The 24,997-nt window shown below is 36.1% G+C and overlaps 1 protein-coding gene and 1 pseudogene across 6 annotated transcripts in view; one reads left to right on the top strand and one right to left on the bottom strand.

Moving 5' to 3' along the window:
• The window catches only part of TUT7 (terminal uridylyl transferase 7), a 50,117-nt gene that overhangs the window by 9,237 nt on the left and 15,883 nt on the right, over window positions 1-24,997 (bottom strand). For 4 of the 6 annotated variants that reach the window (XM_025049694.1, XM_025049696.1, XM_025049697.1 and 1 more), the window contains 18 exons: window positions 23,220-23,372; window positions 20,296-20,476; window positions 17,835-18,913; window positions 17,276-17,426; window positions 16,154-16,240; window positions 15,477-15,577; window positions 13,764-13,821; window positions 11,247-11,350; window positions 10,517-10,606; window positions 9,968-10,081; window positions 9,716-9,793; window positions 8,946-9,123; window positions 6,630-6,677; window positions 6,454-6,545; window positions 4,954-5,069; window positions 3,454-3,779; window positions 1,318-1,379; window positions 880-943 (listed from right to left, as the gene is read on the bottom strand). In XM_025049694.1, the coding sequence (XP_024905462.1) occupies window positions 880-943; window positions 1,318-1,379; window positions 3,454-3,779; window positions 4,954-5,069; window positions 6,454-6,545; window positions 6,630-6,677; window positions 8,946-9,123; window positions 9,716-9,793; window positions 9,968-10,081; window positions 10,517-10,606; window positions 11,247-11,350; window positions 13,764-13,821; window positions 15,477-15,577; window positions 16,154-16,240; window positions 17,276-17,426; window positions 17,835-18,913; window positions 20,296-20,476; window positions 23,220-23,372 (3,082 nt within the window). The remainder of the gene's footprint in view (window positions 1-879; window positions 944-1,317; window positions 1,380-3,453; window positions 3,780-4,953; window positions 5,070-6,453; window positions 6,546-6,629; window positions 6,678-8,945; window positions 9,124-9,715; window positions 9,794-9,967; window positions 10,082-10,516; window positions 10,607-11,246; window positions 11,351-13,763; window positions 13,822-15,476; window positions 15,578-16,153; window positions 16,241-17,275; window positions 17,427-17,834; window positions 18,914-20,295; window positions 20,477-23,219; window positions 23,373-24,997) is intronic. The other 2 variants (XM_025049698.1, XM_006916076.3) reach the window with 2 other exon arrangements.
• On the top strand, window positions 7,662-7,780 carry LOC112483180 (annotated as a pseudogene).

Below are 24,997 nucleotides of genomic sequence, written 5' to 3'. Positions count from 1 at the left end.
TTGCTGATTTGAATTTTTACCCTCACCTCCTTGCAGCAGCCATAATGACCCTTTTAAAACAATTCAGATAATACTACTACTTTGCTCAAAACCCTCCAACAGCTGCCCATCTCGTTTTGAGAAAAAAAAAATGTCCCTACCATTGCTGAAGGTGCTACTGATCCAGATCCATCTAATCTGCCCACCTCCCTCCCCCTGCTCATTCTACTCAGTGATGCCAGAGGACAAAAACTGTTTTTAGTTCTGCTATGACAGTTTAACTTCAATTTCCCTTTGAACTGCTCCTTCTTTCCATTTGATTCTTTGCTTAAATTTAAATCACTTTATCAGAAAAGTCATCTCTCTATCCAGTATTCTTTTTCTCTTTTCCTGCTTTACAGTTCTTAGAATCTGTCATTACAGGAAATATTTATGTATCTCTTCTGACAAGAATGTGGGTAGGTGGGAGGGCTTAATAAATATTTGTTGAAGAAATGAATAAATGACTTTAGCTGAGTGACAGTGTAGAGTTGAGGCCAACAATTAATTTCTTTCCTTACTTCGGTTCATGGTGAAGATTATACTGCTGACAAGTGGCAATTTCGAAGTAGTAACAAAAAGCATCAGAGAGGAACAGATTAATTAAAGACTATGTTTCTATTTAGGGATGGTATAAGAATCACCTAGAATACTTAAAAAATACAAAGGCCCAAGCCTAACCCTTGAAGCATCTGATTTAGGGAATGAAGGTGGGGGCAGGCAACAGTATTTTTTAAGTTCCCCAAGTGATTCTGAAGTCCAATCCCTGTCAAAACCACTTATTCAAAAGAAGGGTCTGAAAGGCATGTGGTAAACTATGCAGTAAATAAAATAACATACATTTTTTTAAAACCCACATACCTGACTGGGGACTCAAAAATATAGTTGTTTTTTGTTTCTTTTTGTCTTCATGTAAAGGCACTGCCTAAAAAATGAAATAGACTGGTTTACAAAATTGAAAGGAATATCTGAAACAGCCTTAAAGCTAACCATATCCAAGGAGAGCTGAAATTAGGCATGTGGGTGGCAGAACCTTGCAAGTTAATTGAAAAGCAAGACACATACATATGCAGGAATCCTTTAAGCGCGCCCTGCCATCTGGTGCATAGCAAGCCTCCTTGATGCACTATGCTGAGGGCAGAGTAAGGGAGTCCAGAGGGTTAGCCAGAAGGAAGGAGGCAGGGCCTGGGCTTACCCAGCACCTCGTAGACCAGGCACAGAGCGGCCAGCAATCAGTAAATGTTTGCTGAATAGACAGTTGACGGAAAGGCTCCTTGCTCAGGTTTGAGCTAGGTTTACCTGAACAAATGTGCCAGCTGGTCTCAAAGGGCTAGGTGAAGAAGGGGCTCCAAATACACAACCTGATTTAGACATACCCGAGAAAGAAATTAGCACTTTCTGTTCCTACTTTAAATTAAAAGCAGACGACCTGTTTTCAAACTTTCACAGAAAGATTTTCTGTTGATATGACAGAAGCTCCACTCGGTATATTGTGTGGACAAAACAATAATGTATTTGAAGAAATGAGAGGGAGCTGTATAATTTTTAGACAGGAAGAAGCAGCTGATTAATTTTAATGGCTACTGGAGGAAATTCACCATACTCTAGCCCCACCCCTCCCTCATTTTACTTTTATAATATGAGAAATCATTGATTTTCATGTGTAAATAAATACTATGTTCTGAAGAAACAAGATTCTAGTGCTTTTCCTTAGGGTGATAATACTCTATTTCTGCCTGAAGATATCCTCTCTTTGATTTGCTGCTGCTGCCCCAGCCTGCCAGAATCACTGCCACTGCTCTGTTTTGAGAGCTCTACTAGTAAACTTAAAACTCACTAGAAGAGGAAATTCATCAATGCTGGGGGACTGTAGGGGTATTCCTTCACCACTCTGTTGTACCTAAGAGGAACACAATTATATGTGCTTCAAGCTCCTCTGAAGGGTAGCTTACAAAAATAATTTTGGTAAAATTTTATTACATCTTATTTATATTGTTTATAGTTTCCTCATCTGTGAACAGGGACATTAATAATATCACATTTAATGGGGCTGTGGTGAAAATTAGATGAGATTACCCATGAAAAGTACTTAAAATAGTGCCTGACCCAAAGTAAGCACTCAATGAATATCAGCTTTTCTAGTAGTTTAATTTCTTTTAAATGTATTTACCTCTTAGAATTATAAAAGAGAATCATCTGATCCTGGCCTATGTTCCAAGTCAGGGCAAAAAAGTTTAAATTTGAATTTATCTGAGTTTCTTAAAAGTAGGACAAACTGTATTTTCCACAAACACTTAAGTCCTATTTTTAAAACCAATAATTAAATAATTTAAAAATATATTTCTTGCCATAGAAAGCTTCTTTTTGGGGAAAAAAAATTATACATGATCTAAAATTTTCTGTCTTAAAAAGAGACACTTTATTGCTGATATATAATAAAATGAGAAAGAGGTATTAGTGTCCCAGGAACAATTAACACTAGAGTGAGCATTTTAAGGAAACTGTCATAAGTGCTGACACTTCTTTATGATGTCCACAAATATACACGATCAAGGACAGGAACGGGGTTATTACTTTAATCAAAAAAATTATGTCTCAGAGTTTCTTTTCTGAACTAATCAAAGCCCGTCGTTTTGCAGGTTTGTTCTGAGTGAAAATGTATACATTTCTTGTAAATCATAACTTATATATACACAAAGTATCCCTACTCTTAACAGTCTGTTAAAAAGGTGCTCTCAACATTCGACACATTTAATACAACAGGCCAATTCAGATCTAACAACTTAAAGGGGCAAGATTTATAGATGATTTTGAACTACTGACAATATACTTTTTCCTCATCATATTAATCGTGCTTACTGCAGAAAAACAGTTAAATGATAAAATCTAAAGATAAAATCTTCCTAATTCTCCTCTGCAGTTAGAATCACTGTTAACTGTGTAACCTATTTCCTTCTAGTCCCTTTTCTATGCATGCGCATGAATGTAACTAAATAGAAATACAAATGGCTCACTGTACACAGTACAGTGTCTTGAGGTAACTTTATGCCTTCTCCATGGCTGGGCAGTGCTTTGATATCAAAAGTGCACATACTAAGTAGCGAAGCTCAAGTTATAGCTTGTTTCATAGTCACTCAGGCTACATTTTTTAGGTACTGGGGATGACTGGGTTTTCACTTCATTGATAATCTTATTTAAAAAGTCAACTAAATGACTTCCATAAGCCTCTAAATAAAACCAGGAATACGTGATTAAGACCATAGAAGATCAGAATTGAAAGGGGAGTGGGAGACTTCACTTTCTTAAAAATAAAATCTTTTTGAGTAATTAGATTTGTTAGAGTAATAAATATAACTAAAATAGTAAAAGAACTCTACAAAAGAGATTTCCCTTGAGATGTGAGTGCAAACATCAAGGTGTGATTGGTGTCCATACCTGGAGAGCCTTTAAATTGTGGGCATTCCTTTTTAATGTGCCCTTCCCTTCCACAAATAAAACAACGTTTTTCTCTTAAGTCTTTGTCATCCTGTCTCTTCCATTTTTCCAATGGTGGCCTGAGCATTTTCTCTCTCCCCAGGTCGACAGCTGCCCTCACTGGCTTGGCTTTCTGAGGTGTGCACTGCACAGGCTTTTCTTCTTTTGTTGACATCTCCCTCTCTGTGTACTTGTTTTGAGTTTCTTTGTCGTCTTTGCTTCTTTTCTCTTTGTTCTCAGGGTATCTTTGGTTCAGGGTATCTTCTTGATCTCGCCGTCGTCTCACTCTATAGGAGCAGAGATATAATACTATTAAGATAAATCTAAACAGAAACGTAACAAAATATTAAGACAATTCCAGGTTTAGGAAATAACCAGAAATGGAAGGTAACAGAGGGCAAAATAAGAATTTAACAAATCTAAGTCCACCTTTTCTATTAAGAAGCAACCTCAGGGCTTCCCCACTGCCCCACCCCACCCCCTCCCATTTTCACAATTACTCCAATGCTGTAAAACCAGTTTTTGCAATTAATGGAACTCCTTGGTTCAACACCTACTTTGATACTGATATAAAGAAACTCAACTTATCCTTTGCGTGATTTCTTGAACCTTCTCACCTATTAGCATTTTTAGACACCAGAAATTTGAGACATGAAACTTTAAGTTCACAAGGAAATAATGATTGCAAGGAGATTTAGGTTCCTAAAATGTTAAAATAATTTCTTCCTTGTCTAACACCATCAGTGACTATTATCTGAATAAAAACAAAAGTACTAAATAAGGGCTTCAAATTCTAGATGGTGACTTATTTTAAGTGGCATGTTTTTAAATGAGCATATTATTGTCCAGTTAAAAACAGCACCACCACCCAAATATGTTCCAAGTGAGCAACCAAAAACGTCCCTTTGCCCTCCTGCAAACATCACCAGAAGAAAGCACGATGACCAAACTGAGTCAGTTATTAAGGATTACACTGTGTACAAATGAAGGATACTTTAGTCTGTAAACTGTCAGTGAGTCTAAATCTCAATATGGCACACCCAGTTATTGTACATTAAAAAGTGTTATTGACATCCTGAAAGAACTAATTTTACTTTTCATTGACTGATGAAATGATCCTGAATTTCTCACTGCTGTAAAAGGGAAGAATTTTAGTTTTTTATTTTCTTCCTCCATCCTGGCTGGAGAGGCTGATGGCCAAATGACTGAGTAATGACTAGGGTCACGACTAAAATTAAGAAAAGGGATTGGGAGACTGTCACCTGAACACTGGAGTCAATCCTTGTCATCTACATTTAAAGCGACATTTTAACTCAAGTCATTTTTATTGTAAAAAATCTTAAATTTATCTTTGAAGTGCTGAATTTCTTACAAGTTAATTTTGTTGTAATAGAACCTCTTTTAAAAACTGGCCCAGTAAGAACATAAAAACAAAACCACCTCTTTTGTACATTTACTTACTTTCTCCTCATAGGACAGTCTTTCATGAAGTGTCCAATTTTCCCACAAATTCGGCAACATCTATCATTTGGGGCAAGCTCTCCTTCAGTTAGCACATCTGGATCAAAAAAGTACTCCTAGCAAAACATAAATATATACAAATCTGAACTATTAATGTGAGATCGAAATACAAAAACTAACCTGATAACATTCAGGGATCTTATATCTCAACACTGACATACTGTTATTTTAGTAAATATTATTTATACTGTTTAATTTCAAAATCTGAAATCATTAAGAGATTTAATTCAGGAGAGTTTTAAATTGCATTTGTTTATTCCTTTTCATCATGCTGAACTCTGTTTAACCTTAATCATAGAGGTAGCTTTTTTCCCCAGCACAAATCTAAATAAGAGCATTATATATCCCCATGAGTCAGCTGCCCCAGGACTTGAGAAAAATTAAGCCAAGTGTAAAGGTTTCGTTTTTCTCAAAAGAATGAAAAGATTAAAACATAATGAATGAAAAACATGATTTGTATTACATGGATTATAGAGAAAAAGAAAGGAGCTATGTGTTGTTGCTTTGTTGTGGCTTCTGAGGAAAAATATCAGAAGAAAGGAAAGACAACGATCTGGACTCTAGCCTCTCTGTCACCGAAATTAAGGTGGGGACCAGTAGCATCAATATTACCTGGGAATTTGTAAGAAATACGAAGTTGTGGGCCCCTGGCCCCGACCTCCTGAATTAGAATCTGCATTTAACAAAATCCCCAGGTGATGTTTGAATAAGTTTCAGAAGCATTAGAAGACTGCCACAATATTATCTAGCAAATGCTAGATGCCCAGATGTAATCAAATGCTGAATATGGTTATATAAACATATGCTTAAGGTTCATTAAAAGTGTTTTATTCAGAAAATTAATGCGGAAAAACATGACTTTAAACATAAAACCCTCTGGCTCCTAAGCCCCTTCCTCTCACTGAAATAAATGTTCACAGTGTAATTTCGTTTTGTTTTCAATGAGTGCGGTTCCATAGAAACCTGAGTATCAGTTTACCTCAGAACAGACTGTTTTCTAGCACAGGAACAATGTCTCTCTCCTAGTCCCATTAAGAGATTTATTAATCTTTGCCAGCAGATGCAAAACATCTAGACTTCATATGAGAGTGGAGGATGTCCTCATATATGTGCCAACTGGGCTTGGCAGAGGCTGGCATAAACGGAATACTGGTGACACAACAGCGCCACCTATCTGTGTTACCAGGGAAAAGAAGCAGCACCAAAATTATTAATTTTTCCACCCAAATGCTAGTTCTGGCTATTTCTCCCTGTTCTGAAAAATTGCCTCAAAACAGGGATGTTTCAAAAAAGGTTTTTAGGAATTTGTGTTGTAATTGTCTCTCTTGCCTATACTACCAGACTTTCAGAGCATTTAAGTAATTACTAAAGTAAAGTGTACCTGGTGATTAACAAAGGTTCTTAGAATTGTTTTTTTTGGTATTTCCAACAGACACTTACCATTTTTGAGGGGTAATCCTTTGGAAATCCTTTAACTGGAATACCAAACACTCTTCTGCCATTAATAAATGCTTTCATTATAAAATTTGTCACTAAGAAGAAAACAGTAAGTGCTCAATTAGATGGATTAAAAGGAAAGGAGATCACATTAATATTTACAAACAAAGTTAACTTACTTTTCCTTGATAATCCAGCTCCAAGATTATGATTCAAATCAAAAGGATCTAAGTTAACAATAACAAAAAAAAGGATAAGATAATCAAAATAAAAATCCCACTATAATTAGTCATTAATAAAAATATTAAATGAATTCCTTTTTAATGAGTTTCAAATAGGTTATACAGCTAAGTAATATATATTCCTGAATCTAAGGCAAGTTTTTTTCTCAAAAGTGTCCATCAGAAGAGGGTGTTGCTTCATATCTGAATCCTTATAAAGTCATCCATATTCGAGGAGTTGTTTTATTCTGAATAAAATATTGTTTGGAGAAGACTAATATTAACCTGATATTACTTGATGTTAGTGTTAGATTCATATAGAGATCACAAATATATTTAAAACATTTTAGTGCTAAATGTTCCTGCCAACTAACAAGCTTTTTAAAGATCACTTTAGAAAATAATTCATCATGGATATCATAAAATGCACTCTTAAGATAAATTAAAACATAACACAAGCAATGGCTACTTGGATCTCAATTTCTAGTAAAAGCTTCATATAAGAACTCCCATAAAATCACAAGTATCTACACTCGAACATCTTAGTTGAGTGCATATATGTTGTGGTCTGCAACATTATTTGTTAGATGACCCACAAACTAGTAGAATGATGAAAAAGATGATTTCAAAGATATGAAAACTGAAAAAATTGGTAAAATAAATGAGTGTAAAGCACTTTCTAAATCAATAACCTAGTTTATAAGTAATTTAAAATAATTCATAATTTAAACATAATATATAGATATTTATTTCCTATAAATGCCTAAAAACCTATTCAAGAAAGCAAAGAAGCCATAAAATCTTTTGGGGGATCATTGCGCTGAAAAAAGAAGAATTTCACACATATACAAAAACAGTAAAGAAGCAAAAAGAGGCACCCTTTTGGTTATCTGTCATGATTCCAATGTAGGATGACCAGGGTATCTCACTAACAGTACCGGAGCATAGGATCCTTCCCTCAGCATAGCCCTACACTTTTATTTACTATGAATCTAAGGCCATGCTACCCTGAACAAACCCGATCCCATCTGATCTCAGAAGCTAAGCAGGGTTGGGGCTGGTTAGTACTTTAATGGGAGACCATCTAAGAAGACCAGGTTCTGTAGGTGTAAAAAAAAAAAAATGAAAAAATAAGAGATTGTAAGCTGACAAGGTCCTTGAAATCTGTGAGGTCAACCAAGGATTGCCTTGCCTAAAAAAAAAAAATATTACTATGAGAAGTTTTCTTCCTTGGTGGTTTGTTTGGTCATGCTTTCTTCTGGTGATTTTTATGTGTGTATATGTGTACATATTTTTGGTTGTTTGCTTGGGGTAGCAGAGATACTATAATCTTAAACTACTGTATAGGTACAAACACTGCTACTACCACCACTAAAATTTCTCAACTCTAGGACAGCTAGTTAAAAGTCTTTAAGTTTATCCTATTCCAATGGCTCATTGGAAAAGTAAAGATAATAATGCTTCCAAAATTAAAAGCAAAACATCAAAAATTGGCAGACCATGAGAACCCACTGAGACAATGAACAGGATAAAACAAAGTTCTATGTTTTGGCCATATGAGATACTAAAAAGTTAAAACCACATCTATAACTCATTGTGATCTGAATTTCATTTTACAAATGTTCACATTATAATACTGTCACTAGGCAGAAGTAATGATGAAAGCATAACCTAGAGTAACACATATTATTTAGGTGATAAGACAATATTAAAAAAAAAGGATTAAAGATTAAAATCAACAAAATATTTAAGCCATTTCTCAGTTCATTATAAGCATTTAAACTCCATTTTTTTGTTTTTAAAATTAAAATTTCACAAACTGAAAATAGTCAGTTTACAAACATCAAATGGTACTAATAGCAGAATCTTCCATTAATAGCAAATAAAGATCTTGAAAATTCACTAGTAGTAGCACTCTTCAAACCCTCAATTAGGTTTTTAAAGTTCCATTTATCTTGAAGCTGGCTTATCTCTATTGTGACCTTCCTTATTCTCCAGTAAGTCTTCGACAATAGTAAAAGATTTGTCATGGTGACCAAAGACTTTTAGATTTGTGAGAGGCCCCACACTGGGGCATCAGTCACTTAAAAATAAATCTTTAGGCTGCAAACTGTCACCTCTACCTAATGCAGACAGTAACGGGATGGCTGTGCTGCACATCCCAATCAGTGGCTCAGGGACTGCCCTGGAAGAGTTCTGGGACGATGAAGAACAATGCCTTTATAGTTCAAACTCTATATTCTATTCAACTTTAAGTTTTGATTTTAATTGCACCTTCAATAACAATGTATTTCGAGGTCCACTGTTTCTTAAAAGTTGTAAGCAGACTTTTTCTTCTGATGCTAATAACATGTTCTTTAAAATCAAATTCCTCTGTATAAAAACGAAGAAGTCCCAACCAGAGCTGCCCAACAGATTCTGTATTTCTTCCATATTCTGGCCAACAGGTGGGCTAGAAATAGACGGGAACAAGAGATATCATGAATATTAATATCGATATTCAACTGTATTTTTATGAAGTAAATTTAGACTTATTTCTAATTAACTAGAGTTTAAATATATAAAAAATGTAACTTATATAACTTTTCTTTCACATTGAAAATACCATTTACATGAGTTTATTAAACTCTACTCTATGACCTGGAAATAGGGAGAGCCCAGGGTTTTAAATGTCAAGTCTCAGAATGCATGTTAGTGGAAGAATCTGTAAATAAACTTTAAGAGCCTTGGTGATAACGCAAAGTCTTTCCAAACTCTCTGTACAAAACCACAGAGCAAATATTTGTTCATTTGGAATAAAGTTACTGAACTGTTTGGAATTACTAAGGCATTAAAGAAATTATGGATATAAATAGTCCCTAAAAACTCACCTGGCTTAGTAAAAATGTTTTCAAAGGAAACATCTGTATATGCTAGATTTTTTTACTAACATAATATAAATAAATATAACAAGTGATAATCTGAGTTGCTGACCAACTACACTACAGCATAGTTAACTTTTAGTCAAGGATGTAAAAAAAAATCTTTACTCTTAAAATACGTACCAGTTCATTTATTTGATCAAAAAAATAAATATTCCAGCCATCAACAAATATTTCAGGTTTCTTTTCACCTTTGTATATCTGCAATTAATTTTTAAACTATTAGTATGGATTACAAACTTAATGCATTGATACAAAAACTTGTAGAAAAACAGTTAAAAATTTAACTACAGAATCATGGAATTTTTGAGAAGGAAGAGGGCTCAAAGATGACCCAGCTTTATAAATGAGAAATACAATTTCTTTTACTAATACCTCTTGAAGGACAGGAATGACTGGTGGATTCCTCTGCTGGAGAAAATATAGCACCATAAGCGTGTATGCATATGACGATAAGCTGCCTCTAGATGCATCACCAATATCGCACATCTAAAGGAAAGAAAATCGAGGAACAAAGCAAAGATCACCAATGTTTTCTGTTTTGCAGCTATTCTATTATCGTTAAAAGTAAGGTGCTTCTATAGGGTACTAATAAAAATTATTTTCAAATGCTAAAATATGCCAACAAAACCAAATGAGACCAATCGAAAGACTATCAAAGATAAAGTAAAACAAAGAAAAAGCCCAAAACCAAAACAAAGAACCCAACAAAGCAGTAGAACAATCAGCCACAAACAAGATCATATTACCATGTAAAATTTAAGACAACAAAACTTTAGATTGCTCAGTAGGGTTTCCCAAGTAGTTAAAAGAAGAATTTGTCATGGGTATGGTTCTTTAGAAAAAATATAGACTTAATGTTTTCTACAAAGTCTGAAGATGCAGTGAAACTACCTGATAAATCACAACAGGAAGCATACTCACCTTTGTAAATACTTTCATGGTATAGCACAAATATTTCACTCTGGGATCAATGGCTGAATAAGCAGATAAAAGCCTTGTGTTATGAAGGGCCTGTTAAAAGGGAAATTATACTATAAGGCTATCAATTAGAAGAAAAAGTTTTAAGCTGGAATATTCTGAAAAGGTTTACACTGTAATTTATTTTAGGATGAAGACATTTTAGACTGAAAGCATTTTTCCCCAAAGACAAGCTTCATTAACTTACTAGATAATAATTAAGAATTATACATGACATTTGATTTAATGATATCCATAATAATATTTCCTTAGTTCGAACATTCCTAGAAAATAAGGGCTATTAAAATAATCAGTTCCCTTTAAGTAGATGGAAGATTCTCCCAACCCACCTGGGATTATTTAAATCAAATGTTCTTAGGAGCCAGAGAAGTCCCATAAAGTCTTGAAGTAGGAGACCAAAGACAAACACACAAACTTCAAATTTAAAACAGTTCAAACCAAACAAAAAGTACCTGTTGCTCTGACCTCATTTTAAATGAACACTAACAGTAACTCAATTCTCTGTTATATCCCCAGCCTAAGAAAATTGCCAGTAACACAGCAAGCACTCATAAATAATTACTGAAAAAATGAATAAAATGAAATGAACAGCTTATACTGGAGATTTTGTAAATTAAGAGACATACATTCTCTTTTAAATCTTCCTAAAGAAAAAGCCTAGAGAATATCTTACCAATGTGTTATACAAACTGATGTCCACTTCCAGACCACTTCTCAAATGGAAGAACTTTACAATTGGCACCTTTGCTGTTGTAATAGGCAAGATGTTTCTCAGACCTAGATTAGGAAATAAGATAGTATCATTAATACAGCAGCTGGGCATATAGCTGCTCCTATATGAATGTTCCAGTAGAAAATAGTAAACCTAATTTTGGCTTGTTTCACTGTAGTCACTAGGATTAGTCAAAGAATTCTGTTATCAACAAACACTTGGGAAGACTCTTCTGGCAAAGTTTACATTTCTTAAACACATTCATGTGTGAAGTACAAGAATCGATAAGGCAGCTACTACTGCCCTCTAGGAACTCACTGGGTCATGTGCCTGTGTGTAGGGCTGTCAATTTCCTCAACACCGAAATAGGAAACTACTAGAGTCTGGATTACGAAGGCCCTACCTACTCTCTTCACAGGACTCTATCTAATATGAAGGGAGAAAAGCCTATGAGGCAATCATCTGAATCCTTAAAGCAAATGTTACTTGTCATGGGCTGTGTGTAGGGCTGTCAATTTCCTCAACACCGAAATAGGAAACTACTAGAGTCTGGATTACGAAGGCCCTACCTACTCTCTTCACAGGACTCTATCTAATATGAAGGGAGAAAAGCCTATGAGGCAATCATCTGAATCCTTAAAGCAATTGTTACTTGTCATGGAGATAGAGGTTATGATAGTAAAAAGAAGGAATCAATTTCACAGGACAGAAGTAAATTGCCTGACATAGGCTTTGGAAAGGAACAACAGGCAAAACAGAGGAGGCTGAGGGGATTTACCAGGCAAGGAAAACTGCACATGGGAAGTTAGATGTCAGAAATGGAATGGCATGTACAGGTTACAGAGCAGATTTGAGAGAAAGGAATAACAAGTAATAGGAGATGAGGTAGAAATTTGGAAGACCCCAAATAGAGAAGATATATTTTGCTAATAATCCTTAGAGGCAAACAAAAGCCAATGAACTAGTATAAGTAGGGGAGAATCACTGGTCACATCTATTTAGACAATACCCCAGCAGTGGATGGACTGGAGGCACCTGGAATAGAGGCAAGGTAACTATTATGAAAAATGATCTGCGCATGAACTGTCACGGTGGCACGGGAATGAAGAGAAGCAGCAAGACATGTTTGAGAGCATCTATAATTGAATGGGTTGGAGAAATGGAGAAGGAGGGCTGTAATTTTAAGGGCTACTATTTCCCGAGTACTTAAAATTCTTTACAAACATGACTTCCTAAGACTATTCACCCTCACCTAATAGTTGAGGAAACAGACCCAGAAAAATGAATCTGCTATTGTCACTTTACAGATGGGGAACTGAGTGCTCAAGAGGTTGAATGACTTTCTGGGATCACACAGCCAGCAAGTGGCTAAGCCAAGATTTAAAACCAGAAAGTCTGATTCTAGCACCCCTGTCAACTCCTTTGCTATACTGCCTCTAAATTAGATAGCCTTTTTCTCTACCTACCTCTCATTCTAGAACTTGACAGTGTTAACCATTATGACACTTATAAGGTCATCCACTAGGATTTATTCACAGCACATCATCACATTCCTTATTTCATCATTCCAATGGTTCCTTGTTTAGTGTCTTTCCTTAATTTCTACACATAGAAATTAAAGCTTAGTCTTCAACTCTTCAAATGATCCTCTGGAATTGTTTTATTCTTGGTCTATTTCTCTTTCTTCAAGACTTTCAATGCAAAACTTTTCTTTTGTTTTTCAATACTGATTGACAACTCCATTACTTCTAATTTCTTGTTGGACTGTTAACTCACAAAGATTCTATATTCATGGCAAACTACTCTCACACTGGTGTTTTCTGCAAACAGTCCCATTTTTCAAACACCTCGACTTTAGTCTGAATCCTTATTTCCTACTTGTAGTTACCAAATCTAGAAAATTTCCCTTTGGAATCTCTTATATCCTTTTCCTTTTCAGACCACTGGCACTTGGTTAAGGTCTTTCTGCCCTATTACTTAAATTAGACCTTCCCTAAAAGACTATACTAGCTGCCTAAAAAGCTTAAGTTTTTCTTTTATTGGGTTCCTCTTCTCCTGAAGAAACCTCAGTGGCTTCTAAATATCTATAGACTTTACCTTATCTCCTAATCGTTCCCATTTGAAACTGCTTTCTACATGTACCAATCTTCTTATTGTCCTCCAAAATATACTACAGTAATTCTCATGTTCATATCTACTCACTCTTAAGAATGACTTGTCTTCCTATCCTTTTCAAATCATATCCATCATTAGCTGAGATCAGAACAAGCCCATCTCTTCCATGAACCTCCTCTATGCAATAATTTTGCACTCTCTCCTCAGAAGTTATTTAATACTTACTATTATTAAAAATACACAAATATCACAAATATGTTATAAATAAACCACTATTTCATTGGCATTTGTAAATTCTAAGTATGAAAAACAAAACACTAATAACAAGACAAAAATATTTTAAGGAAAAGTGTATAGAGTTACCTGAATGTTTTTTGAGGACTCTTGCCAATTCTTCGATAGTTCTTACACAGTCTAATCCCTGCAACAAAAAAAGCACAAACTACTAAATCAAAAATGGAAGACAGGTTCCTAACCTGGTTATAAATAGTTTCCATTACCTTCAGAAATAATAAAATTAATTTCAACTCATTCTATACACATTTTTCCCTTTTTGGCAAGCATTAATTGGTATTCATAGGAAAATCTCCTAAGGATATAACCCCCTCCCATACACTCTGCTTACTAATTGCCTTTGGAGGCTCAACAAAGGCTGAAATTAGAGCCCCCAGAAAAGTCTCTGAACCAGTAAGGATCTCTATTTTTGCCCTCTAGGTAAGTATGTCACTAAAAAGTATCTTATATACCAGAATAAATAAGATAGAGCGTCTGTGCCCTAATTCCTTCTGGGTAGACTTTCGTTACAGTTTAATTAAGAGCTGATGAACTGCTGTGGAGAGTGACTAAGTTCAGACTATTTCTCCACAGTACTAGCCAAAAATACAATATACAAAAGTCGTACAGCTAATGTGAATAAAATATTTCAAATAGATCATATTTAAAAATATTTGGGTTGATCTTTTTCAATATAAGTGTTTTTGATGGATATATACATCCTAGACTATATCTGAAATTTTACTGTAGAAATGCCTTCAAAACCAGTTTATAAGTCATGAAAAAATTCAATCTTGATGATACACAATAAGATCATTCTATATATTGGACCCAATTTTGCTTATCCACTTTATTCAGTGAAGTCAGGCTAGATGATTTTTGGTTATTTTCCCAAATTAGAAACATTGTCAAAAGACAAAGACTTGAAACTAATAAAAGGCATAAAAATATCTTGAGCAATAGCACCATTACTCCTTTGGATATACAGCATTTGGACTGTTAAAAATTTTTAAAGAGTAGGGGTTCAGTACTTCTCAGCTATACCTTTCCCCAGTATTTTATATTTTATAAATGCCTTCATAGTCATTAGGGCTGGACACCTTTTCTGCTTTGTGGGCTACATAGTCTATAACTACTACTGAATAATGCAGTTTTAGAGAGAAAGTGGCAGTGGACAATACATAAATGAAGGGGTGTGACTGTGTTCTAATAAAACTGTATTTACAAAACAGGCAGTGCACTAAATTTAGCCTGTGGGCCATTGTTTATTGACTCTTCACATACACGATCCAAACTGATGTGTGTATCAATCTCCTGAGGCGAGAGGACCAGAATTATTATTTTCATTTTATAGATTATCAACCAAAAATCACATATGTTAGGACTGATGAAACAAGTCTGTCTTCAATTTAAGTCTCTGGACTATAAGTTTAGTTAGCACTCATCACTATTATCTCATTGCCTGCAGCTAACAAACTTTTCAGAGAAACTTATGTAGGTGTATGCATCTAAGTCGGCCTAGTGGCCACGTTAATGGGACAATTGGAGAGCATGGTTTAGCTTTTTTAGAATTTCCAGGTGTCACTTTCACATCTACTTTGTACTACAAGTTGAAAGCACAAGGCTTTCTACTCCTCACATTCACCTCTAAATTTGTTACTGTATTTGTCCACCTAGATTGTGCCAAATAGCATACTCCATATGATATGCCCTGATAAATTTGGAAAATACCCAGCTGTACTGTCAGTCAAGGTTGTCAAATCACACTGCCATAGCAAATGGAAGTTTATGTGGTCACGGTACCTCAGCAGTTTCAAGTCCATTAATTGTCATACAGACGTCAAGGTCACTCTGTTTGAACCCAAATCCATTTTTGGAGGAGCCAAACAAGCTCAATTTAGTTCCTGTTAGGGATATATGAAAAATAATAACTAATTACCTGAGTATATTTAATTTTCAGATTAAAACGGCCCTCTTATGAATCCAAATGCCCAGTTAACTATCCTATATTAATCTCATTATTATTATATTCTTATTAACCAATCATTTGTTACCTTTTCTCAAAATTTACTTCAAATAAAAACATATATGGCATGAAAGAATACCAGGTGCCACTTTATTCTGAAATGTAAGGATACTTCAAGAAAAATGTGGATCACCTCAACATACTTAATATTGTGAGCTTACTATTTTCTAAATAAATTCACATTTTAGAGGCATGAACTTTGATTCTAATACTAAATGAAATTCACTTGTGAATCTGCTAAGAGAAATCATACACTGCAGCTGTCTTCTCAGTTGGCAAACAAGGACTGGGCAGACCAAAGACGATCCATCCTAGGTATATCACAAAACCGAAGGCCTGTCCCCATCTCTGCAAGATCACCTTTTTCTCAAAAATAACATGTTTGTAACACAAGTACACATTCTGAAGGAAAGTCACACTACCTTTCTTTACTTAAAGGTAAAAAATTATTTACCTGGAAACTCCTGTCTTATGAAATTTTCTAGGTTCTGCCGAATATGTTCGCGAGCCTGATCTTCTATAATAGTTGGAGAAAAATCCTCTGTTTAAAATAGAAACATTCAGAAACAAAGATTGTTCACATTCTCTGAAAAACTAAATTTTAATAAAGTAAAACCTAATAGGTTCAAGGAAAAAAACCTCAAATTTTGTGTCTTTTCATTAGACAGCCATAAGCAATAAAGAGGATGCCTTAAAAAGAAAAAAAAAGATTCTAACACCAAGAAGTGCTTCTGAAATGGAAACTAATCTGAACAAGGGTTTTGGTACTGGCTTTCACAGAGACCCAGGACTCTATAAGGGCAGCCTTCAGGAAACTCTCTCAAGGTTTGACTATAAAAGTTTGAGAGCATGTGCATATATATTTTTTTCTAGGAAGAACCCTTTCATAGCTTACAACTTCCAAAAAGGTTTAAAAAATAAATCACTGGTTAAGAACAAGTGTCTTCTAGCATAGACGGACACATTAAAATGTAGCAATGTGATGTCTCAAGTTCTTCCACTCTAAAGCAGTTGCATGCCTCTCCTTTACATGATTTTTCTTTGTAAAACTTTAAACTTCTGTATATCAATGCTTCCCAAAACTGATGCTTCTTAAAGGGCCGTTCAGTAGGCTATTAAATTGGGTTAACTGAAACTATTCTATGCTCAAATTTTGAAAATGTTGGATTAAAGAGTTTAAACAATTCTTTACCATAACATTTCTCAGGCTTTACTATGTTATTATGCTCTGTGAATATCTAAGGGAGGTGGAGCAGTAGGGAGAATTATTCCCTACTTGACTTGTGGAATACTTTTCCTGAAATACTAACTGTACCTAGAAAAACATTTCAAGAAACACCAGTTGAGAAATGACAGTACTCTAATCTTAAGACTTAAAAGATCCTCCCTCCCTGTCTTTCTTTAACTATTATTTACTGCACGTCCCAAATGGAACAGTATCCAAGGAACACTGGATACAATGGAGAATGGAAGAGACTTAGTCCCTATAATGGAGCTAACAGGTTAGTGATTCAGATGACTCGAGAAAACTTAAATGTAATATTTCAACAAATTAAAAGAAATGTTAATAACTTACTATAACACTGGATGCAAACTTGATCTAGAATATTTGAAAACTTGGGTGTTAATGGTGGCAAAGGTTCCAGCTGAATTCTTTTGAAGTCTTCAGGACAATCTTTCTTTAGATGACCCTCTCTTTTGCATAAACTGCACACTACAGTAGGAGACTGCAGGAAGATGGTAAAGTAAAACGAGATGTAAGATAAACGTTATTTGCCAAAAAGGGGACATAAACCTTTTTTTAAAAGTACAATCAACTCTTCACTTTCCAAAGGAATGAAAATATAATGTGCAGCCATGGCAAAACTATCCAAGATGGGGGCGCCCTGATGACATAGTCAGGAGGAAAAGGCAGTTATTTTCCTTACCAACAGCATTCCCTTTCTACTATGCAAATTCTCATGAGTCTAAGGAGGAAAGTGGACCAAGTGGTTGTATTAGAGTGAAAGAACAACTCGTTAAACACTACCAAAACGGGGGAAAGCCCTGTTCTAGCCCATGCAATTGAAATCACACGCTTTACGACTGTTTTAGGTCTCCCAGTTCTATGTCTAGGAGGGGCATTGATTACCTACCTTGCCTTTGGTGAAGATGAGTTTACTAAATTCATAGAAAAAATCAGATGAACCCACAGTTAAATTTTTCTCACATACATTTTCTTCCTTAAGACTGATTTTATTAAGTTCCATTAGTAGAGTTCCATCCACATCTTTTCCACATTCTTTCAAGTCTTCATACTCTGCAGACGCCCCTACTTCCTCATCCTCTTCAGACAGGGCACCCTCATCCCCTGATGCAGTGCAGGCGTTGTCTAACTCATCTGCATTATCAATGTCATCCTCGTCTTCCCTTCGAGTAACAGAAAGCCCAGGGTCCTCGTCCTCATCTTCTTCATCAGAGTGAATGACTCCTGATGTCTGGCCCTGTCTTGAGGGGGCAAAGTGACTTAGAGTTTCTTCTAGTTCATCAGTACCTTCTAAGCTTTCAACATCAACAACAGCCTTGTTATCTAAAGTAGAAAATCCATCACATTCTCTAGCTGCAGGATTTTGGAAGCCTTCTAAATCCAAACTGCTGTCTGTCTCAGTATTTTGTGTGCTACCGGAGACAACAAGCTCTCCACATTTGCTACTGCTTAAGTCTTGATCATCAGTAGTCAAAGGATGCTTGCCCTCCCCTCCAATTTTTTCTTTCTCAATTTTACTCCCTGTTTCTTGATGGTGTACTTTACCATTCTCAAGATCGTCACAACTGACCTCTGCCTTGATACAGTCTGAGTTTTCCAGTTTCCTCCCATGTGTGTTTCCTGTTTCCTCCATTGGTGGGCTTCCAAAGCTTTCAGCAGTCTCTTTAAGAGTAAGTGGCTGTACCTTGCAGGTGTTTGCAGCTGAGATGGCAGCACCAGGATCTTGAGCCGAAACTGAGTTTTTGAGTTTATCATTTTTTGCTTGTACATCTGGGTCATGCTTTGCTACTTCTTTAGAATGTTCCGAAATACAAGTAACAGTACCCAGAGGCTTTGGAAGGCTGGATTTTGTAATTCTGTGTGGGAGAGCAAAATATTTATACGTTGTCCTTAAACAATGAAGTATATATTCAAACACGGGTTGATTATTTAAGGTCCTTGCCACATTCCTTTTAACAGAGTAGGGATCTGCAACGAAAAAAAAAAACCACTACTGCATTCACTTGTATTTCAAGTTTTAAAAAGTAGCCTGCTATTAATAAGACAACAAATAGACCGCAAAATTAGTACGTATCTTATATATGCTTTTAAAAAATTGGGAGTACAGAGTAAGAAGACACAGTTTAAGAACAAAAAGAAATGTTTTCTTAAATGTCTGCTCTATGAGGAGAACCCATTCTGTTCAGAACCAGTACCCCTTCCCTATTTTGTTCTGTGACTGTGGAGGTAAGAAAGATGTCACCAATGTGGCTCATGTGCCCTGGGGAAGTGAGGGCTTCCCGCCAGGCTCTGCTGAGTGCTCTGCCTCCCCACTCAGCCAGGCCCTGTGGTTTGTAGAGCTTACCTCCACTCTTCTGCCCTGGAAAGCCCCATCACTGAACTGGCTGGACTGAATTCAGGGGCGAGAGGGAGGCACCAGGAGGAGACACCACTTCTCTCAATCTTTTCTCCTCCCCTAGAACTCCAGCAGGTTAGGCAATTGGCCAGAAGAGCTGAGCCAGAGAAACTGCAGGGGAGGGTTTAAAAATGTGAGATCCCCAAGACTGCACACAGAATTTATGCAAAATGCAAAATGCAAAAAAAAAAAAAAAAAAAACCCTCTTATGCAATATAAAGCTTGAAAAAAAAAATCAAGCAAAAATAAGAGAATTCCATTTAGGAGGTTCTTTAAATTATTTGAAGGAGGAGAATTAAGATTTCTAGTGGAGTTTCAACCTTCTGACTTTGAAAAGATGAGAAGAGCTAGTCCATTTAATGATGTCTATGAGGCACATCAGTGTGTCTTTTATACAGTGGTTTGTTACATGAGCCTTCCCTAGAAAGAGTGCTTTTTATGAATAAGTTCTAAATGTTATTGCAGATATTCTAAAACTAACTACCCTTTCTACGGTGAGGAATCCAACCAAGTGTTATTTTTCATGAGAAGAAGTATTTTCCTCAACCTTTGTAAATCTAAACAACATCAACAACAATCCATGAAAGGACTAAATCTAAAAATCCAGAAATGGGAATAGTAAAAGAGGAAATGGGGACTCACACATCACAGGAGAAAACTTTTTAAGGGTTAAGTTAAGCAACTTACTAAGAAAACAAGGACTCAGCCAGCCATTATTTTAGTTGCTTAAGTAATTAAGATGTTTCAATGCTGTACTTTAAAAACCCAAAACGAACAGTTTGGTTCCCTGGAATGACCCATGTGACTGTAACACATGCAAGATTCTAACTATTTATTTACTTTTGGGGTTAGGCCTACCTTACATGTAGGAGCTGAAAAGGGAATGAAATAAAAATCATGCTGTTAGACTGGTACCTTAAAAAAAAAGGAATTAAAGATAAACATTTTGAGATACCTTCAATGGCAATGCGCTTTTTGGGCCAATCCTTTGATTCACGAGATATCAATTCTTTGACTCGGATACTTATCACTAAATCGGCCAAATTAAATTCTAAAGCATAGAATCGAAGCAATTCCACCCAGAGCTGCCCAACTGGTACTGAAGGCTGGTGTTTTAAATCAAATATTAATGATACCTATTAATAACAAAGAGAAAACAGGTTATTTCAGATGTCAGCATAATCTGAAAAATTAGAGCTCATTCAAGCATCAAATTTTTAAAAATCTAAAAAACCTTTGCAAAGATACAAATTTGACAATCTATTTATATAAATCACATTCGAGGTTCTATTTTGCTAGTGGGAAAATAACATCCCTTCACTGCACTCCTGGGATAAGAGTACTTTTAAATCTAGTCATTATAGGAATAGACAAGCAGTTATATGTAACCAGGCAGCACTCCTAATTTTGACATCTTAATGACAGGTGGAGAGAACTGTGCATTGGCTTCTATTCTCAGCACTGAGTTCTCCCTGTTTATGCCACTGGAGGGCGCCTTTACACAGTTACACAAATGGGTGGCAGGCAGCTAAAGGCAAAGCAAAAGGAAAAATATTCATTTGCTCTGAGAAGCTGCACTAGCTCACTGAATTGGCTAGTGATTAGAAAGTCAAATAATTCTTGATTATCAGAAATTAATATTAGTTTTACATTCACAGACTCTTGACAAGTTGGAACATACTGTGATGTAATATATTAGAAAGTCCATAGGACTTAGAATAGAAAAAAAAAACCAAAACGGGTCCAATACTAATTCTGCCATTCATAATTCTAAACTGCTGTAACTTAGCTTCTTCATTCTCAGTTGGCAGTATAATACAATGGCTAAGAGAACTGGCTTTGGAATGGGATACACTTAGGTCTGAAATCCAACTCTACCATGTACTAGCTGTGTATGATCCTGGTCAAGGTATATAAGCTGTCTAAGCCTCAGTTTCCTCATCTGAATAATGGGGATCAAAGTACCCACCTCAGAGGGTTGTTGGGAGGACTGAGTGAGAGAGTGTCTGTAAAGAGCTTAGCACAGTGCCTGGTACACATGTTCAAAAAATGGTCGCTATCATTATCTGCAGAGTAGGGATGATACCACCTATAACACAGGATAGTTATGAGGATTAAATCAGAAACAAGGGAAAGCATCTAGCAGACTCGGTTGCTCTGTTTTTTTTTTTTTTCACTTAGGTATTATCTTTTAAGTACAAGAAATCCATTTATCATTGAAACATAATGTCACAACTGTAAGATGCTCTTAAGAGGTAATCTAGTTCAAATGCCATATATTACAAGAGAAGAATTGAAGCTCAAAGAGTTTACGTGACTTGTCAAAGGTCCCACTGCTTGCCAGTGGCAGGAGAATAAGGTCTCCCATCCCAGTACAATGCTCTTTCACCATACCATGCATTTTCAACAGTGTCTAGATCTCACTGAATTTCAGAAGTGGCATGATTAATTGGACTTACAGCAATAGCTTTTTCTTTTAAGACATACAAATTTGTTTCCAATTGCACTTTATATTATATCGAGCCTCAAAACAAATGGTATGGTGTTGTATTAATCACTACATCTCAACCACAAAGGTTCTGTCAGATAAGACAAAGTCATTGGGTGGATTTACAAAGCAGAACTGATTGAAATGCAAGTTGTCTAGGTCCCAAATGCTATTGTTTAGGACACAAAGAAACCCCCAGAAATTGAAAGCCTATTTAATTTCACCTCTTTATCCATAAGCCATATTCAAACATTACTAAGAGATTTTAAGCATCTCACTGAAAGGACTTGATAATACCATAACATGGGACTTTAGAGACCTTTGACCTATCTAGACTAGTGGCACTTCAGCTGTTTTTTTGGTTATTGTTTCTGTTTTTTTAAAGTAGAGAACACTTTCTTTTTCGGCACTGAGTTAAGCATTCTATAAATCAATGACCCTATGAGAGGGTACCAATATCATCCCCCATTTATAGGTGAGGAAACTGGGGCACAGAAAGATTAAGTCACTTGCCAAAGGATACATAAGCTAGGAAGTGGGAGAGCTGGGATACAAATTCACATATTGGCAGTAGCCTGTGCTCTGCTACAGCCTGTGCTCTTATCCATTACTGGAACTCGAAATAGAAAACAGACAAAAGTGGTGCTGTTCTGGTGGCAGTAGGGGTAGAGAGGTACCACACCACCTCCCTCTTCTACCTTCAAGGATTCTAGAAAACACACTGGAAAACCTGTGATTCGACACTATCTTCTCATTTTAGGCACAAACTAGAAGAGTGACATGACTTATTTGTGTAGAGCTGGGATTAAAATCCTGGTCTCAGAAGTATTTTGTGGATGTTACTGTCATTTCACTCCAAAGGGTTATAAAGAAAATTGTGGGAGCAGGGACCATTGACCAATTCGGGGCAGAATCCTATTCTTATTACTAATATAATTACACTGCTCAGAATTTTTGTTTGAAATTCAAATGGCAATTCCTTCCTAGTGCATAAATTCCCTGGCCTACCTCTAATGGTATGAATGGGGACAAGTTCATTAAACCGTATACTTATTGTTATTTTAGTAATTTGAGGTTAGCTTTTCATATATTTAAACCTCATAATACCATCTAAGACCTATGCTCTTTGAGGACAGAGGGATTTATCTTTGAATTCTGTTTCTTTCACAGGACCCTGTACACAGAAGAACGACATAAATAACTGTGCATCTAATGATCTGAATTTTACCCTTTCTCATTACTATTCAAAGGACTGAACAGACCAGAAAATAAAACATCCATGAAACAGTTAAGATAGTTGAGGAAAAAGGAGAACTCATTAACTCATAAACTCTACAATTGATAACTGAATTGAAATTAGACAGTAAAATTAGAAATGAGAGGGAACAGACCTGTCCCCTTTTAACAGGTATGTCTTTCGGTGCCTCCTCTTTTGCTGTGTCTGCACCTGCTGCAGCATTATCAGTGTATTCCCAGACCACAATGTCTTTCTCAATGTCTTTAAGGTTGAAGTTGCCCAGTTTGTTTAGTGAGAATCCTTCAATCTAAGAAAAATTAGACATACATTATTATAAAGTAGAAACCATTTTATACCAGTCAGAACATATTAATCTTGAAATGAAAAGATACTTTAGTTCATTGAAAATATAAAAGTTATTGTTTATGAAAAAAAGCTTTGATTTGCAAAAGAAATGGTGATTTTTGTGATACAACTCATTAGTAAATAGTCTAATAGAAGGCAACACAGCCGAGGCCTAAGGCCATGGGTCCTGTAGTAAAACTGCCGGGGATGATCATCTCAGCACCCTCAAGTACTAGCTGAGACCTTCAGTAAGGTACTTACTTTCTTTAGGCCTTAGGTTTTTGTAAAAAGGGATAACACTAAAACCTCCTTCATGGAATAGTTGTGACATGAAATAACGGACATAAAGGATTCAGGTATAGGATATGGCATGTAGTAAAAGCTCAGTAAACATAAGAAATTATTTCTACTGATACTGTTGAGAAGCAAATGGCTAAAAATTAGTCTGAGCTCAAAAGGTCTAAAAAATGTGGAAAAAACCTAAACAGGTTTCTTTATTGTACAATGGGACTTATCACACCCATTAAAAAGGTTAATGTATATAATGAGTTGTGTGGTGAGGTATGAATGTGGTATCATTTCTCAAATATATTTTCCTATCAAATGGACTGCTTCTTGGGTTTAGCAGAGTAATCCTTCTAAAACAAAAGATATCATGTCACTCCCCTGATTATGATGGTTTCCTTCTTACTCAGGATGAAATTCACAGTCCTTTCCAGGGCCTAGAGAAGGCCCATGTAATCTAGTCTTTTGCTACTTCTCTGACCCATCTTCTCTATCTTCCTGGCTCAGAGCTAACATCTGCTACTCCCTCTACCTGGAACCACTCCCTCCACCCCGCTACCCGCCACAAACAATCAGCCCATTCTCCCTCACTGCATTCGGGACCTGCTCAAGTATCTTTTCCTCTCAACCAGCAGTCCCCAACTTTTTTGGCACCAGGGACCAGTGTTCCTCTGAGAATCTAATGCCTGATGATCTGAGGTGGAGCTGAGGTGGTGATGGGGAGCGGCTGCAAACACAGATGAAGCTTCCCCTGTTCACCTACCACTCATCTCCTGTGTGGCCGGTTCTTAACAGGCCACGGACTGGTACTGGTCTGCAGCCTGGGCTCTCACAGCTCCTCTCCATTCACTTTCTGTCCTTCTTTCCCTGGTTTATTTTTCCTCAGAGGATTTACCGCCACTGGATATGTACTAATTTATCTTTCTCACCGCATTAGATATACAAACTCGAGGATGAGAATGTTGTTTTGTTCACTGCTCCTAACTTTAGTATCTAGAATAGTGCCCGACGCAAGTAAAATGCTCAGTAAAAATTTGCTAGCTGAAATAATCAACCATTCTCCTACAGAAAACACTCCAGAAAACACGAGTTGCAGTGACTGTTCATTACATATATGTATTCAATATATTTTTTTCAATTCTGTGGCTTACAGTTTTGATTTCCTGATGGTTTTTGAAGAATAAAAGTTCTAGAAGAGTTTATCAATATTTTTCTCTACTGATATGGTTTGTGCTTTTAGTGTTCTACCTAAGAAAGTCTTGTCTATACCCAGGCTGTAAAGATTTTTCTCCTAGGCTTTCC

Source organism: Pteropus alecto, unplaced genomic scaffold (genome assembly GCF_000325575.1).
Source record: "Pteropus alecto unplaced genomic scaffold, ASM32557v1 scaffold206, whole genome shotgun sequence".
Taxonomy (NCBI): Eukaryota; Metazoa; Chordata; class Mammalia; order Chiroptera; family Pteropodidae; genus Pteropus; species Pteropus alecto.
Note: the sequence above shows the minus strand (reverse complement) of the source record. Positions and strands in the feature narration are given on the sequence as shown.